The sequence below is a fragment of the Oncorhynchus gorbuscha genome, linkage group LG18 (assembly GCF_021184085.1).
Source record: "Oncorhynchus gorbuscha isolate QuinsamMale2020 ecotype Even-year linkage group LG18, OgorEven_v1.0, whole genome shotgun sequence".
Classification (NCBI taxonomy): Eukaryota; Metazoa; Chordata; class Actinopteri; order Salmoniformes; family Salmonidae; genus Oncorhynchus; species Oncorhynchus gorbuscha.
The window spans coordinates 49,325,073-49,343,478 of NC_060190.1; the positions used below are offsets into that span (position 1 = coordinate 49,325,073).

The following is an 18,406-nucleotide window of genomic DNA, read 5'->3' on the forward strand; positions in this document are numbered from 1 at the left end:
CTCATCTCCCACCCCTTCTAATACGACTAGTCCCGATGCTCTTCCTTCTTTTTCAATGTTTTTCCCTGCAGGCAGTCACCGAGGTGCTAAAGGAACACCTTAAACCCCAAAAACATCTGGGTCAGCTGGTTTAGAACCTTTCTTCTTTAAGGTTGCTGCCCCTATCATCACCACGCCTCTGACCTTTTTAACCTGTCTCGCCTGTCTGGGGAGGTTCCCATTGCTTGAAAGGCAGCCATGGTGCATCCTTTATTTAAGTGGGAGATCAAGCTGATCCTAACTGTTATAGGCCTATTTATATTTTGCCCTGTTTATCAGAAGTGTTGGAAAAACTTCTCAATAATCAACTGCCTGGCTTTCTTGATTTCTATAGTATTCTCTCTGGTATGCAATCTGGTTTCTGCTCAGGTTATGGATGTGTCACGGCAACCTTAAAGGGCCTCAATGATATCACCATTGCCATTGATTCTAAGCAATGTTGTGCTGCTATTTTTATTGACTTGGCCAAGCTTTTGATACGGTAGACCATTCCATTCTTGTGGGCTGTCTAAGGAGTTTTGGTGTCTCTGAGGGGTCTTTGGCCTGGTTTGCTAATTACCTCTCTCAAAGATTGCAGTGTATCAAATCAGAACATCTGTTGTCTCAGCCACTGCCTGTCACCATGGGCATATGCCAAGACTTGATCCTAGGCTCACACTCTTCTCAATTTACATCAACAACATAGCTAAGGCAGTAGGAAGCTGTCTCATCCATTTATATGCAGATGATAGTCTTATACTCAGCTGGCCCCTCCCTGGATTTTGTGTTAAAACGCTCTACAACAAAGCTTTCTTAGTGTCCAACAAGCTTTCTCTGCCCTTAACCTTGTTCTGAACACCTCCAAAACAAAGGTAATGTGGTTTGGTAAGAAGAATGCCCCTCTCCCCACAGGTATGATTACTACCTGAGGGTTTAGAGCTTGAGGTAGTCACCTCACACAGGTACTTGGGAGTATGGCTAGACAGTACACTGTCCTTCTCTCAGCACATATCAAAGCTGCAGGCTAAGGTTTAATCTAGACTTGGTATCCTCTATCTTAGGCCTCACTCCCCCCTGGCTGGGATGTCTACTGCAGCCCTCGTCCTCCACCCGTTCTGCCAGTCACATTCTGTTGGGGGTCCCCAAAGCACACACATCCCTGGGTCGCTCCTCTTTTCAGTTCGCTGCAACTGCAACTGGAGAGAGCTGCAACAAATTGTCAAGCTGGACAGTTTTACCTCACTCCATTCAAGGACTCAATCATGAACACTCTTGCTGACAGTTGTGGCTGCTTTGTGTGATGTATTGTTGTCTCTACCTTCTTGACCTTTGTGCTGTTGGCTGTGCCCAATAATGTTTGTATCATGTTTTGTGCTGCTGCCATGTTGCTACCATGCTGTGTTGTCATGCGTTGTTGTCTTATGTAGTGTTGTGTTATCCTATATTTATATTTTATTTGTATTTTATTTTTATTAAATCCCAGGCTCTGTCCCCACTGGAGGCCTTTTGCCAGGCCGTCATTGTAAATAAGAATTTGTTCTTAACGGACTTGCCTAGTTAAATAAAGGTTGGATAAATAAATATATCGTAATTGCTCCTCTTTCACTCCAGCTGCTAAACTAACCCTGATTCAGATGACCATCCTACCCATGCTAGATTACACAGACGTAATTTATAGTTCAGCAGGTAAGGGTGCTCTCGAGCGGTTAAATGTTCTTTACCATTCGGCCACCAATGCTCCTTATAGGACACATCACTGCACTCTGTAAACTAGTAATCTCTGTATACCCGTCACAAGACCCACTGGTTGATGCCATTTACAAACCGTAGGAAACCAAATTTGAAGAAGACAATGCTCTTATCATTGGCGGAACGATCACAACCCATAGGAATCCCCACCCAGTTAACTTTAAAATGAAGCCCTCAATATTCCTGTTAAAACGAATGACCTCTTTCATGGGCCGCTGCCATGCAAATGGCTACCTTTATTTTGAAGCACACTTAGCGCCATGTGATATCTGATCACATGACTACTAAGACAAGGAAGTGAAACATCTCTAAAAGTGTGATGATCGTTGATGCGGGCGAGGTGAACATAAGCAGATGAGTACGTAAGAAACTAGTTATGTGATAATAACAACCGTCGGTGTAGTGTGATTGCACATAAAAAAGGTATGCTGTGAAATACGGATGACAGTCGCTTTGAAGACATCACAACACATTGTTTTGCAGGTCGAGAATAACTGTGCCTGATTTCGCAGACCGTAATCACAGTTGTAGTCGTACCTCTGGTCGTAGGCTACCAACCTTAACTAAAGAGACATTGTGCAATAAAGGTAAGTCATTTTTTACCTGTAGGCTATATTCGGTTCAACCATGTCAGCGAACTGGCCGGAGAGGATCTCCGCATTTTTGCGCAGTCCGTCCCAGTTCTTGTGCAGCACGACATCGGACATCTTCCTCGCTGAGGTCCTGCACGAGCTGCGAGATGACAGGGCCAGTGACCACATCAAGGTACATTTTTCAGGGCACAATTATTGCATTGTAGCCTCCCGCGAGTCCCTTCCTATGTATGTATCCACATGAAGTTCCAGAGCATTTGCTATGGAGGATGGCACTTTCATTATTAAAGTGTTTAAAAGTTAAACTATATTAAACTGCATTATGTCCTCTGTTCCGCCTGTCTCAGGTCCTGCTGTTGTCCCCACTACTTGAGCACCCTACTCTGCTGTGCCCCTCTGTCTTTGTGGGCGAGGAGACCGCCCTGGAGCTCATGTCTGTGTTTGCCCAGTGCTCCCCCAAATCCCTCCCGTTCCGCTGCCACCTTCTCCTGGCCCTCACCTCCGTGCTCCTCTGCTCCTGCTGTGTTAGTTCACACACCAGCGCCTCCCAAGACTTCCTGGACCTTCTCTTACAGATGGCCCAGGACACCAACGACGCACAGGCTGGGGCTGCATTACACCCATTGAGGACAACAGCCTGCGACTGCCTTAGGGAGCTAGAGGCTTGCCTCCCGGGCCTACTATCCCAACGCTTGGAGCTCCTGAGCAGCCTGAGGCAGCAGGAAAACTCCAGGCTTCACCAGGCCTACACGGGGCTCCATGCCCTGGCCCTGAGGAATGCTGTGTATCTGCTCACCCAGCAGAAAGGGGCTGGGGCTGGAGACCTGAAGACTGCACTGGGGAGCAACGAGGGGTTTGTGTGGGGGGAGGGTGCAGACTCCGCACAACCGAACTCTGAGTCACACTCAGACTTGGCCCTCTTCTCGCCCCTCACTCTGGGCACCATGGGAAAAGTTCCTTCCCTGCAGACGGGCCTAGACTGTAAAGAGCTGAGATCGCTACTCTCCTCCCTCTTAGAGGAGTCCTACCTGCTCACATCCCTATCCCAGGCTGCCCTGCTGCGACGGCTGGTGGAGGTGCTTGCCATGGTGCCCGCAGTCTCCCCAACGATATTCAGGGCACAGCTGCTGCGTCTATTGGGCACATGCAAGGTTAGTAGCAGTCTACTTGTCTAGGATGAGTTATGGAAGAAATAGCAGATTATCCACAGATCTAACCATGCTTGTGCTGTGGTAGAACATTATCAAACCAAGCTGTAAATTCTTAAGATTTGTGACCGCATTGTTTAATCTCTCTTGTTGTTGCAGTTGTGTCTTCTTCATACCACTCTGCTGATGAAGGCTGCTTTCACAGACAGCCTGTTCAGCGCAGAGGATGAAACCTTCCTTCTAAAGCGTCTCGTCGGCCTGTCCCAACACCCCCTACTGAGCACGCCTGAGAAGCTCTTCTACATGGACTGCATCCTGCACTTCCCAGAGAACCGACCTATCAGTAGTGGCGACGAGAGCCTGCCCGTGCTCTTGACCCCTCGGCTGGCCGCAGCCCTAGTGCCCACTGTGTTCAATGATAGTGTCAGCATGCTGGCTAGACTGAACCTACTCTCTCTGGTCTACCTGGAGGAAGGAGAAGAAGACAGGGAGGGACAGGGGGGGAGAGGCCTGGCCTACCTGTACGATCACCTAACCTCCCTTCTCCGTATCGTGGAGAACCAGGCCAGTAGGGAGATGGTGGTGACCTTCTTCAGGGCTTCCTTCCTCTTCCTCCTTCACTTCTGCCACGTGGAGCGCTACTCTGAGGACCTGTCTCAGAGGCTGTGTGACCTGTACCTCAGACGCACTCGGCTGGCTCCTCACCTCATCAACCTGGCTGACCGGACCCAGGACCGGCTGGAGGAGTCAGGCTGGGCTGTGGCACTGCTTAGAGCCCTGCAAAGAACCATCACAGAGGCCCCGCTGTCCCAGCTCACCTTGCAAGACCTCCGCTGGCACCTCAGGATCCTGGCCCGCGTGGCAGAGGAAGGGGAAGTCCTCCAGAGGGCCACTCTCAACTTTCTGCTGTGCGTCATCACTTCCTCTTCATCCGCGCTGTGTGTGAGCGGGGACTGGCGTCTGGGGAACAGCGTGCTGGGGGTGTGTCGACGCCTGCTCCTGCACCCCAGCTTAGACTCCCTTCTCACACCGCTGGCTGATCTCCTACAGCACCTCACCTGCCATTATGGTGAAACAGACATCCAGGACCACGCCCGCTTGTACTACACCCTCCTCACCACTCTTTCCCAGGAGAAGCTGGCTGGGGTGTTAGCACAGAGGGGAACAGAAAGGGGGCGGCAGGCCAAAGTGCGCTCGCTGTCTGCCATCATGGGTGAGAACGAGGAACTGACCAGCGGTCTGACCGTGCACCAGACAGAGCGACCGCTGCTGAGGTTGGTCAAACTGGACAAACATGAACCAGACGAATGCAGACCAGAGCATAAACCAGACAGTGAACCAGCCTGTGAGACTGAGAGTTCCCCAGGACAGGGTGGGATAGAGGACTACAGAGCCCAGTTCCAGAGTTCCAGCTTCGCCTCTGAAATCACCCTCCAATACCACCTCACACACACTGGAGTTCACGACCCCCATTTCGACAAGCTCTTCAGCATCCGCTTGCACTTTGATCTCACAGACGGCCACTATGAGGAAGTGAGTGACATCAGCGTGCCTTGCCTGTTCAGGACCAGGAAGCCCCCTACAGTGAGGCTGAGGCTGAAGCCCAAGCAGCCGTACCACACCACCCTGAGAGCTAGCGCCATCTTCACCACGGAGGACGGCCTCTCCTGGCACTCCCCGCTGGCAGACCTACATGTGGCCTTCCCTGAGGTGTTTCTGCCCCTCCTCACACCCCTAGGGTGGGCCAGGGAAAAGAAGCAGAGGGTGTTTGAGGGGATCTGGGGTGAAATATGCTCAGGGCAGTCTGAGGGGGATTTGACCAACACTGCAACTAGCCTGTTCTGTGATCAGTTGGAGGATTCGGCTGTGGGTGAGCTGGTGGAGAAGTACTTTCAGAGATATCTGGTCTCAGACTTGGATAAAGGCAGGTGTAAAGTGCTCTTCTTCCTCCCACCCCAGTCTCACGTGCTGCTGAAGGTTATCACAGAGGAGGATGCCGTCCAGGTTCATATTGCTACAGACAACTGGAAGCTTCTGCCTTATATTAACTCTTATCTAGATGACATTACCAAAGAGATTCACAGCACACAGCAAGTCAATGGTGATGTCTGATTCTGAAAGTGGTGGGCTCCATAAAAGAGATGGCTTGTTTTTATGAAATAATGCCCTTTTAACACTTGTCTGATTTCAGTTCTTCCTTTTGTCTCTGCTTTTGAAATGTTGTGATACATTTACTTATGACAATATGTTTCGAAGCTGCACTCAGTAAACTGATAATTTGAATCGTGGATTTTTGAAAACATTTTAATTTAACTTGTAAATAAAGTCAATGTGTGACTGACTTCTGCTTGTTAACCTCATGCTTAACACAGAAACATTCCATACTTAAATATTTTATTACAGCTGTACAATCGTTTTGCAGGTCCCAAAAACAGAAGATGCATTCTCTCCCAATTACAGGACAGGTTGCCTGTTCCCCCATGAAAATAGAATTAAGACATGGACACAAATCTATTATTAGAGATGGTCATTTGAGTGATATAGCAGAACAAAGATTTTCCATTTTGTAGAAAAGGAATATGCTTTAATTTAAGGAAGTAATTCAAATGCATTCCTTGAAAGACATTTGGTGCAAAACTGGAAAGTATTTTGAACCTTGAATTGGTTCCTAATGCTAATGTACATGGGGTATTTCCCATTTGGGAAGTCTTTGACACAACAAAACAGTTCTGTATGACTAAAGTTTCACATTAAAACCCTAATGGGACCAGATTTACTGAGCTTGCCTAAAGGTTTGTGCCAGATGAATAAGAACTAAATGAATTGTGTTTTACAATACACATTTGCCTCCCAAGTTAGCTTTTGTTTCTCAAGCTATTAAATCTGTCCCTGTCTGTCCATTAAGACCATTTAATGCCACTCAATGTGGCCCCTTTAAGATGGTCCTGTTCCAGGTTGCAGCTCTACTTTGAGATGTTCTCAAAGTTGGGCTCTAAGCAAGGAGGCAGGGCTGTCTGCTGGCTCAGGATTTTGTCCATGATGGCGATTTCAGCGTCCTTCTTCGCCACGTCATCTAGAGGGGTCCAGGACATGTCGTATTGAAGCTTGAACGCACCACAAGGCTTGTGAGGGCAGCCGGCACCCCAGTCCTTCAAATGAGAGATGGGAGAGGCCATTACGCAATTTCATAAAAGAAGCCAAAAAGAAGTGTAGTGGTGGGTCAGCATAAAAAAGTACTTCCAGCCTTGCTCCACTAGGCTTTTCTGAAGAGATAGTAGAAATTCTAGTGGACCTACACCAGTTATTGAGTAACCAGTAGAGTAAATATTAGCACCATCTTTTGCTAGAAGGGTTATGGGTTTGGCAGACACCCAATGGGCTGTTTCGTTCCTATATTCAAATTAAAGTGGGACTATGTTAATCTTCCTATATCCATTAAATGTTCTGTGTGTGCTACTGTGCTTACACAACCATGCTGTGGCCAATGCGTGTGCACACAAAGACCCAAGTAGTCAGTCAGCACCACCTCTAACTGGCTAAAGAGAACATTATCAACTCCCTTCAGGGTCACATGCAGACTGAGCATCTAAATGTCCCAACTCATATCATTATGCACCACATGGTGGTAGACGTTCTGTAACAGTTACTCAGTCTTTCAGCTGTATGTGCTGGGGGCTTTCCCGGGTGATTGACATTTTAGAAGTGTTGCAGATGGAAATGTGACGTGATCTTTAGGAGTAGAGTAATATCTGAACGCTCCAAAGTATTGTGCCCTGCTGAAAGCCGCCCAGGTGTGATGTACTTACCTGAGGCGAGAGGATAGAGAAGTATTTCTGTCCGGAGGGCCGCTCGTACAGGTAATACATGTTCCCTGGCTTCTTGACTACATTACATGCAGCATGGTGCAGCTCAGCGTCCTTCTTGGCATCCTCTAAAACCTACACCAGAGAACAAAAATATTCAGATCAAACCAACTGGCATCACTAATGCTACTTAATTCTTTCCCTATATGAATTACATAGATTGGTTACATAAAGTGAAATATAAGCCATCACCTTTCTGGCTTGTTCCTGCAGGTATCTAATTTGATCAGCAATGACTGTCAGTCTGTTGCAGGCGTTGGCTCTGACAAAGTCATCTCCCTAGGAACCAAACAAGGTTAATCGCAAACAGAATGTCTTCATTATGATGCATTCTTTATGGGGCTTGTACAGTGCCTTGCAAAAGTATTAATCCACCGTGGCGGTGTTCCTATTTTGTTGCATTACAACCTGTAATTTAAATGGATTTTTATGTGGATTTCATGTAATGGACACACAAAATAGTCCAAATTGGTGATGTGAAAATGAACTTGTTTTTTAAAAAGTCATATGTATTCACCCCCTTTGCTATGAAGCCCCTAAATAAGATCTGGTGCAACCAATTACCTTCAGAAGTCACATAATTAGTTAAAGTCCACCTGTGTGCAATCTAAGTGTCATATGATCTGTCACATGATCTCAGTGATCTATATATACACATACACACCTGTTCTGAAAGGCCCCAGAGTCTGCAACACCACCAAGCTAGCAGTACCATGAAGACCAAGACCAAGGAGCTCTCCAAACAGGTTAGGGACAAAGTTGTGGAGAAGTACAGATCAGGGATGGGTTCTAATTTTTTTTTATCTGAAACTTCAAACATACCACAGAGCACCTTTAAAGAACATGGCACCACAACAAACCTGCCAAGATGGGGCCGTCCACCAAAACTCACAGCCCAGGCAAGGAGGGCATTAATCAGAGGAACAAAGAGACCAAAGACAACCCTGAAGGAGCTGCAAAGCTCCACCTCAGAGATTTGACTATCTCTCCATAGGACCATTAAGTCGTACACTCCACAGAGCCGGGTTTTACTTAAGTGGCCAGAAAAAAAAGCCATTGCTTAAAGAAAAAAATAAAGCAAACATACGGAGCCCAATAAGCAAAACATTTGGTGTTCGCCAAAGGGCATGTGGGAGACTCCCCAAACATATGGAAGAAGGTACTCTGGTCAGACGAGACTACATTTGAGCTTTTTGGCCATCAAGGAAAACTCAGTCTGGCGCAAACCCAACACTCATCACACGAGAAGATCATACCAACAGTGAAGCATGGTGGTGGCAGCATCATGCTGTGGGAATGTTTTTCCATCAGCACGGACTGGGAAACTGGTCAGAATTGAAGGAATGATGGCTGGTGCTAAATCCAGAGAAGTTCTTGAGGGAAACCTGTTTCTGTCTTCCAAAGATTTGAGACTGGGATGGCAGTTCACCTTCCAGCAGGACAAAGACACTAAGCATACTGCTAAAGCAGCAATTAAGTGGTTTAAGGGGAAAAATTTAAATGTTTTGGAATGGCCTAGTCAAAGCCCAGACCTCAATCCAATTGAGAATCTGTGGTATGATTTAAAGATTGGTGTACACCAGTGGAACCCATGCAGCTTGGAGTTGGAGCAGTTTTGCCTTGAAGAATGTGCAAAAATACCAGATGTGCCAAGCTAAGAGACAAACCCCAAGAGACTTGCAACTGTAAATACTGCAAAAGTTGGCTCTACAAAGTATTGACTTTTGGGGAGGGGGAGGGGGGGTGTATGCATGCTCAAGTTCTGTTGGTCTAATTTATTGTTTCACAAAAAATATTTTGCATCTTCAAAGTGGTAGGCGTGTTGTGTAAATCAAATGATTACAACCCCCTCCCCCCCAAAAAAATACTTTAAGGCAACAAAATAGGAAAAATGCCAAGGGGGGTGAATACCGTCGCAAGCTACTGTACATGAGTCTGCTTACTATGATTATCATTATTCCATTAGGATCATTCATTTCATTGCCATTTAATTAATTACCCTCTGTACTTGTGTTGCCAGAGCAACCAGGTCCATGGGGTCTCCCACCCTGTTGGTCTGGTAGGAACTGACTAGTTCCAGCCCATTGGGGTTACTGCTGCTCTCCACCAACTGCACTGCAAACACACAGGGACACTTGAAACTTGCATAACACAAACTGAGGAAAGGTGACAAAGCTAGACATTTTTGTGAAGCTTTCTTCTAGTCTACATGGATTTACTGATTGCAACACCCATTTACGTAGGCCTGTAGTCTTAAATGTCTGGCCTCCGCTCCCCAAATAATCTCAGCCAGATTGACTATAATACATAACCGGCTCCACATCTCATGATTTGAGTGACTTGTGCCTTGCTTCCTGACCTGCAAGCAAACACTTTCTGTTCACGTTTAGCAAAAGCCAGCTGCTAAAACGTAGGCAAAATTTCTGACACCGAATGAGGTGTATGACGGTGGTATATCCGATTGTAAAATGTGAAACTAATGTAAAAAAAGTTAGGGAATTTTTATTTAACACTTTGAATGTGACCAGCTAGAGTAACGTTAGAACGAATAGTCGAGCTAAAAGCCTACAAGGGTTCTAAACTACAACAATGAATCAAATTATACTTAAATTAACATTCCATTCACACCCTATACAGGACATTGATTGAGAACAATTAAAAACAGCTATCAATGCTAAACAGCAGGAAGTCTTACCTGTGGTTGTTTTGTCTGGTTGATTCGGGAGGCTAACTGTCCTGTCCATTTTCTTTACTGTAGCTAATTTGGTGTACAATGTAGTAAAATGCTCTCAGAAATAACCAGTTGCAAAATGCTCTTAGAAATAACCAGTTGCAACTGGAGCTCAGTAATAGGTTTTGTAACCGCTGTGCTGTGTGAAAGTTTGACTGGCCAGCAGGGGGTTATTTTAAGGTCTTGCGTCTCCACCTACCTACAATAGTAGGCCATTTAGTTGCCAGTCTGAATATGATTTCAAAACGTTATTTTAGTATAATTGTTGAACAATTATAATAATAACAATAATTTAAATATGACATTAAACGCTAGATAGAATTAATTGCCATGCTGGCGGATGTTTATTGTCATTATTGAGTGAAAGGGAGACTTTTATTGTAGGGCTTAGAACACAGGGGAAGGTGTAACTTGTGTAACACAATTGTTACATACATACGCTATTTTGGAAGGAACGTGGAGAAAGATCTTATGCAATTCAATTGCTGTGAAATATATAATGTGTGAGACCGAAATCCTGCAAAGTAAACAACCAATAAAAATACAGAATGAGGACCTGACATGAGTGTGGTCAAGACTCATGACTGAGACTGGTTTGGGGAACGTGGACTGTTCCCAGACAGGAACAAAATATTTGCTGTTTATAATTGCAGAGTGCATGCTCTTCTCTCCTAGGTTTCAATGCACATGTAGTAGAAATCTACTTTAAAATGGAAATGTCAAATATTAGGGATGGTACATTCTGACAGGCCTAATTTCTCAGCCTATTGCAAGAAGGCTATATCTAACCTAACTGAACATATAGGCCTATTAGTCATTTGGGACAATAGGTCTATAGGCTATAAGGGAGCTTTGGCTCTTGACGAGGTTGTGCTAGTTTTTGTTATTTTTCCTTCAAAAAAAGTTTTATATGGCTATACAGACGAGTATGGCACAATATTGGTGTCACCTTATCAACAAATTCAAAACATTCCAAATGATTTAAAACCATAGGTGTATTGTGACAGATTCTGGTCCAGGTCATGGACACCAACATTTATTTTGGTTGTGGGTAATAACACGTGTCGAAAGTCTTGGTGATGTCAGTCACACTGCACAAAAGTAGATGGGAGCTGTTGTCGAACCAGCTGTGGGACGACTTTTTCTTGAGCAGATGGTCGGGCCGGAACATAATTATATGAGGGGCCTGCCATATACACATTCACAGTTGTATATGCTCCTCTGGTTGCTTCAGCTTTGTGAAAAGACAATATTTTATTTAACGAAGCAAGTCAGTTAAGAACAAATTCTTATTTACAGGGGAAGAATGACAAATTTCTGGGGGGTTGAGGATTGACCTTATGTCCTCCATCACTTGTTGTAAGGACTTGCAATTATAAATGTTCAGACATGATTTACAGGTTGAGTATCACATTTATTTTCATTTGGAATATATTACCTCAATGTGTTTGTATACCTTTTCATACCTTTATTGAAGTTGTATTGTCAATTTGGTAATTGGTAGGGTTTGTGATGCATTATGGGTATTGCTACAAGAATCTTGTCATTGCTTTGTTTGTTAGACAGATGAACAGGCAATTATTGAGTCTGGGTTTTCATTTGAGTTTATTAGTCCTACTTTTGTTAATTGTTGTTGTCACGCCCTGACCTTAGAGAGTCGTTTTATTTCTCTATTTGGTTAGGTCAGGGTGTGATGTGGGGGGGGGGGGCATTCTATGTTTTGTATTTCTGTGTGTTTGGCCGAGTGTGGTTCCCAATCAGAGACAGCTGTCCATCGTTGTCTCTGATTGGGAATCATACTTAGGCAGCCTGTTTTTCCACCTTAGTTGTGGGTAGTTGTCTTTGTTAGTGGCCTGTATAGCCCTAGTAAGCTTCACGGTCGTTTTTATTGTTTCTAGTTTTGTTGGTGACATTTAAAATAAAGAGAAATGTATGCTCACTGCGCTGCACCTTGGTCCGGTCATTTCCCTGACGATGTTCGTGACAGAACTACCCACCACAAACGGACCAAGCGGCGTGGCTGGGATTAACAGCGTTTTCTGGAGGAATGGACATGGGAGGAGATCTTGGAAGGCAAGGGACCCTGGGAAAAGGCTGGAGAGTATCGGTCTCCAGTCCGGAGCCTCAGGCGACGGTCCCCAGTCCGGGGCTTCCGGTGACGGTCCCCTGTCCGGGGCTTGTGTCGACGGTCCCCAGTCCGGAGCCTCTGGTGACGGTCCCCAGTTTTTTCCAATAGTATTAGTGAACTAGGCCTTTATTACTCCAGAAGACAGCGCAGTCTGAGCGAAGAACCTTTCCTCAGAATTTCCTAGAGTTTTCAAAAAGGCACTTGAAAGACAGAGCATAAGGCAAAGTATTCTGTGGTCTGATGAGATGTCTTGAGAAACCAGGCACAGCTCATCACTGGTCTACCACCATCCCTACCGTGAAGCATGATGGTGGCATCATCATGCTATGTGGATGCTTTTTAGCAGCAGGGACTGGGAGACTGGTAAGGATAGAGAGGCGAGGGGCTGAAGGGGGCCCGGACGGAACCAGCTGAGGCCGTGAAGCAGGAGGGTGACCCAAACTGACTATGTCGACCGCTGCTGGCCCTATATCAGAGACGCTGCTATGAGTGCAGTGAGCCGGGACCCCTTGCACGGAATTGTCCCGGCTGGAAGGGGGTCATGCCCTCCGCATCCCCCAGCTCCGGGGTAACCCGGATGGTAAGTTGTCACCTCCTGTTGGGCGCACACCGAGACAGCCCCTCCGATGGTTCCTGTACGAATCAATGGCATTGACTCCGGCAATATGGTGACCCTGGCCCACCCGCAGTGGCTCACACAAGAGGGGAAGGATGAACCGAGGGACGAGGAGGTGAGTGTCCTGTGTACATGGGGACACGAAGAGGTACCCAACTATGCCGGTGAGGATAACCACCCCAATGGGGAGTGCCAGATGCACGTGGTGGCTGTTCCTAACCTGCACGTGTCCATTCTCCTCGGTCGAGATTGCCCTCTCTTCCAGGCATTGTGGAGGAGGGACCTGGGGAGGTACACACGTGAGCTAGGAAGAAAAGGAAAAAGGATGGTGGCCTGTGCAACCCACACCCCGCATCGAGAGGTGTCCACTGGGACCGAGTTTGACCTGGAGGAGGGAGACGACCCCGCTCCGGCAAACAAGCCACTGTGCGAGGAAGACCTCAGGCTCCCTCCCCTTTATGGAGGTGGAGGACCCTGACGGACCTCCCGACATGGTAATCCTCACGGGTCAGTTTGGAATGGCCCAGTTAGAAGACCCCAATCTCCAGAACGCTAGGGGTCAGGTGATTGTGGTGGATGGCATGCTGTTACCTGGGGTAAGTGAGTGGCGCTACCCCCACTTCACCATCAAACATAATTTATTTTATCAGGTAGTAAAGCACAATGGGGAGACAAAAAATGTGCTACTCATACCCAGCTATTATGTTAGGACTGTGTTGCAGCTTGCCCACACCCACCTGCTTGGGGCACACCTGGGGATGGAGAAAATCAGGGAGCGGATCGGGAACCGGTTCCACTGGCCCAGAGTCAAGAGCGCAGTGGAGGACTACTGCTGTAGTTGCCCGGAGTGCCAGATCACAGCTCTGAGGGTACATTATAGAAACCCTTTGGTTCCCTTGCCCATTATAGGAGTGCCATTTGAGTGGGTGGCAATGGATCTGGTGGGTCCATTGGTGAAGACCGCGAGGGGACACCAATACATCCTGGTAATCGTGGATTACGCCACCCGGTATCCTTAGGTAATCCCGTTATGCATGGTGGCAGCAAAAGATATCGCACGGGAGCTCTTCCATTTATTTAGCTGGATGTGTATTCCGCGGGAAATTCTGACGGACAAGGGCACCGCATTCATGTCTCGTATGATGAAAGATGTCTGCAATCTATTACGAATAAAACAGGTGAGGACAAGTGTGTACCATCCACAAACGGATGATACACGCTTCAATAAGAACCTAAAGCAGATGCTGAAGAAGGTCATCGAGAGAGACGGGAGGAACTGGGACTAGCTGCTGCCCCACCTGATGTTCTCAGTGCACGAGGTACCCCAAGCCTCCACTAGGTTCTCCCCCTTTGAGCTGCTGTATGGCCGTCGGCCCCGCAGACTGCTGGACCTAGCCAAAGAAGTCTGGGAAGAGCAGCTGACTCCCCCCCTTTCGCAGTGTTGTAGAACATGTGGAGGAGATGAGGGATAGGATGACGGCAATTTGGCCAATGGTGAGGGAGCACATGGCCCAGGCGCAACGCGCCCAGGAGTGTGTCTACAACTGGAGGGCCCAACCGTGAGAGTTCCACCCAGGTGAGAAGGTCTTGGTGCTGATCCTTACAATGGAGAGTAAATTCCTGGCTACGTGGCATGGGCCATACGACATTGTTGCGCAGGTAGGCGACATCAATTACAAGGTCTGCCAAACGGGGTGGAGAAAACTCCTCCAGCTTTACCATGTGAACTTGTTGAAGAAATGGCATGCACGAGAGGCGCTGTGTGTAAAGTGGACCCGGCCACAGCAGAGCCTGCCATCGGTCGAAGTTGCAATGGGGAAAGACCTCAGCCCGACCCAACGTCAAGAGCTCAGAGAGTTGGTCCAGCAGAATACGGCTGTGTTCTCAGAGGTAACAAGGAGCACGGGTCTTGTGGAACATCCTATCCACACACGTCCGGGAGAAAAAGTGCGTAAATGGTCATACCGGATACCAGAAGCCCGGAGGGTGGCGGTCCAGCGGGAAGTGACAACAATGCTAGAGATGGGGATACTGGAGGAATCCCACAGTGAGTGGTCTAGCCCTATAGTGCTGGTCCGAAACCGGACGGAACGTCCGCTTCTGCAATGACTTCCGGGGCCTGAACGAGGTCATTAAGTTCGACGCCTATCCCATACCCCGGGTGGACGAACTGATCGACCGCTTGGGTAGGGCGAGATACGTCAGCACGTTGGACCTGACGAAGGGGTACTGGCAGGTGCCGTTGGCAGCGGCCTCCCGGGAGAAGACGGCCTTTTCCACCCCGAGGGTGGGGCTATACCGCTACCGGGTTCTTCCTTTCTGGCTCCATGGGACACCAGTGACCTTTCAGCGACTCATGGACCGTGTCTTACGGCTGCACAGTGAGTACACAGCTGCTTATTTGGATGACAATATTGTGCACAGTGACAGTTGGGAGTCCCATCTTTGTAGGTTACAGGCAGTGATGGATGCGCTAAGGGATGCATGTCTGACCGTGAACCCCCATAAGTGCAAGCTGGGCTACGCCGAGGAGGAGTACCTGGGCTGTCAGATAGGGATGGGAAATGTGAAGCCCCAAGAAAAAAAAATCATTCCTGGGGTTAGCAGGCTACTACAGTCTACTACATGCTACTACATGCAACCTCTGTGTCAGATTTAAAAAAAGCTTGAGAGCGAAAGCACACCATGGAATAATCTGAGTACAGTGCTCAGAGACCAAAACAAGCTATACAGATACCTGCCATGTTGTGGAGTCAACAGAAGTCAGAAATAGCATTATAAATATTCACTTACATTTGATGATCTTCATCGGAATGCAATCCCAGGAATCCCAGTTCCAAAATAAATGTTTATTTTGTTTGATAAAGTCCATCATTTATGTCCAAATACCTCCTTTTTGTTTACACGTTTAGTTCACAAATCCAAATTCACAAGGTGCGAGCACTAGTCAAAAAAGTTATATTACAGTTCGTAGAAACATGTCAAACGATGTATAGAATCAATCTTTAGGATGTTTTTATCATAAATCTTCAATAATGTTCCAACTGGACAATTCCTTTGTCTTTAGTAATGAAAGGGAACGCAGCTCGCTCTCACGGCCGCGCCCCACAGTAGAAGCCTGAAACAAGGTTCAACTGTTGACATCTAGTGGAAGCCTTAGGAAGTGCAATCGGACCAAATGTACACTGTATCTTGGATAGGCAAAGCCTTGAAAACCTACAAACCTCAGATTTCCCACTTCCTGGTTGGATTTTTCTCAGGTTTTTGCCTGCCATATGAGTTCTGTTATACTAGCAGACATCATTCAAACACTTTTAGAAACTTCAGATTGTGTTCTATCCAAATCTATGAATATCATGCATATCTGGGCCTGAGTAGCAGGCAGTTTACTCTGGGCACCTTATTCATCCAAGCTACTCAATACTGCGCCCCAGCCATAAGAAGTTAAACAGGTCAACATTCACAAGGCCGCAGGGCCAGACGGATCACCAGGATGTGTACCGCGAGCATGAGCTGACAAACTGGCAAGTGTCTTCACTGACATTTTCAACCTCTTCCTGTCCAAGTCTGTAATACCAACATGTTTTAAGCAGACCACCATAGTGCCTGTGCCCAAGAACACTAAGGTAACCTGCCTAAATGACTATTGACCCGTAGCACTCACGTCTGTAGCCATGAAGTGCTTTGAAAGGTTGGTCATGGCTCACATCAACATCATTATCCCAGAATCCCTAGACCCACTCCAATTTGCATACCACCCCAGCAGATCCACAGAGGATGCAATGTCTATTGCACTCCACACTGCCCTTTCCCACCTGGACAAAAGGAACACCTATATGAGAATGCTATTCACTGACTACAGCTCAGCGTTCAACACCATAGTGCCCTCAAAGCTCATCAATAAGCTAAGGAACCTGGGACTAAACACCTCCCTCTGCAACTGGATCCTGGACTTCCTGATGGGCCGCCCCAGTTGGTAAGGGTAGATAACAAAACAATATAATTCACGTGCTTTGCGATTGTGTAGGCTACTTTGTGTATGATTTCTCTATTGTACTACAGAATTGATAAGTCTTATACCGACACTACACTACTTTGATATGCATCAATAGGGATTAAGAAGTGAGTATATGCAATGCCCACTGACAAAAAGTGGGTATATGGCTTATACATGCGTACAGTGCATTCGGAAAGTATTCAGACGCCTTGACTTTTTCCACATTTTGTTACGTTACAGCCTTTTCTAAAATATATCCGTGAAGACAGCCTCTTCCATGGCAATAGGAGACAGCATATTTATCTCTTTACTCAACCAGGGGGTGGAAGAATCGTGTATAAACCAATTTAGAATGATGCGAAATGCTAGTGCCTCAAAATACTACGTATTTAAGGTTTGGGACGGATAGTAATAGCTGTGGGAAGTAGGGGTGCTGAGGGTGCTGCAGCACCCCCTGATAAGTCAGAATTTAAATAATTTTTCTCTCCAAAATAGTGTACTAAAAAAAATACAATTGTGCCATTTGGTTTGCTAAATATAAGCAATTTGAAATGATGTACACTTTTACTTTTGATACTTAAGTATATTTTTCATTTGGGGCAGCAGGGTAGCCTAATGGTTAGAGCAGTGGACTAGCACCTGGAAGGTTGCAAGTTCAAATCCTCTGAGCTGACAAGGTACAAATCTGTCGTTCTGCCCCTGAACAGGCAGTTAACCCACTGTTCCTAGGCCGTCATTAAAAATAAGAATTGGTTCTTAACTGACATGCCCAGTTAAAAAATGTTTGACATTTTATTTTGATACTTTAAAACCAAATACTTTTAGACTTTTACTCAAGTAGTGTTTTACCAGGCAACTTTCACCTTTTCTTGAGTCATTTTCTATTAAGGTGTATACAAGTATGTATGTATATATATATATATATATCTTTTACTTTTACTCAAGTATGACAATTGGGTATTTTTTCCACCACTATGTACTAGGCCTGTATTACTCTTGTATGAGCAGAGAAAAATTATCATCAGTAGAGTAGGGTGAAGAACTTCCTCAGCTTCTTCATCTTCCCCTTTCCTACCTTTTTGTTAATTTGATCTGGGATTGTTTACCTTGCCATATGAATTTTTTAACTGCACTATGAATTTTATCCCAAAAGCCAGAAGGGGGAGACATGGGAAGCATTGAATTACAGAAATTCAGCCATGGCAGAATATTCATTTTGACATTAGATATTCTGCCATTTAAAGCCAACAGATATAATATTTGAATAAAACATAATAATTTCAAACCCTGCTTACATTTGTATATGATCACATGTCTCTCTATTAGAACTATGTGTAGGAACGGATTTCCAAAATTAAAATCACTTGGAGCTGAATTCCTGGTGTTTTTACAGTCTTGTATATCCAACAATGAAAATGTTTTGGGCCAAATACAGGCTGTATCACAACCGGCAGTGATTTGGAGTCCCACAGGGCGGCGCACAATTGGCCCAGCGTCGTCCAGGTTTGGCCGGTGTGGGCCGTCAAATAAGAATGTGTTCTTAACTGGCTTGCCTAGTTAAAT

The 18,406-nt window shown here is 46.2% G+C and overlaps 2 protein-coding genes across 4 annotated transcripts; one reads left to right on the forward strand and one right to left on the reverse strand.

Moving 5' to 3' along the window:
- Window positions 1-2,012: 2,012 nt before the first annotated feature.
- On the forward strand, window positions 2,013-5,849 carry ap5b1 (adaptor related protein complex 5 subunit beta 1). Of its 2 annotated transcripts, none has more exons than XM_046311483.1 (4): window positions 2,013-2,125; window positions 2,251-2,532; window positions 2,708-3,511; window positions 3,668-5,849. In XM_046311483.1, exons 2-4 carry the CDS (start codon window positions 2,395-2,397, stop codon window positions 5,618-5,620), a joined length of 2,895 nt encoding a protein of 964 aa, XP_046167439.1. In that variant the 5' UTR covers window positions 2,013-2,125; window positions 2,251-2,394; the 3' UTR covers window positions 5,621-5,849. The 2 variants fall into 2 exon arrangements, with proteins under 2 accessions (XP_046167439.1, XP_046167441.1); XM_046311485.1 differs by having other exon boundaries at window positions 2,251-2,354.
- Window positions 5,850-5,885: 36 nt separating this feature from the next.
- Window positions 5,886-10,271, reverse strand: lg18h1orf50 (linkage group 18 C1orf50 homolog). 2 transcript variants are annotated; one of them, XM_046311487.1, is made up of 5 exons: window positions 10,067-10,271; window positions 9,371-9,486; window positions 7,564-7,650; window positions 7,315-7,446; window positions 5,886-6,657 (listed from the first exon to the last, which is right to left on the reverse strand). In XM_046311487.1, exons 1-5 carry the CDS (start codon window positions 10,113-10,115, stop codon window positions 6,472-6,474), a joined length of 570 nt encoding a protein of 189 aa, XP_046167443.1. In that variant the 5' UTR covers window positions 10,116-10,271; the 3' UTR covers window positions 5,886-6,471. The 2 variants fall into 2 exon arrangements, with proteins under 2 accessions (XP_046167443.1, XP_046167442.1); XM_046311486.1 differs by lacking the exons at window positions 9,371-9,486; window positions 10,067-10,271 and adding an exon at window positions 8,036-8,865.
- Window positions 10,272-18,406: the final 8,135 nt, after the last annotated feature.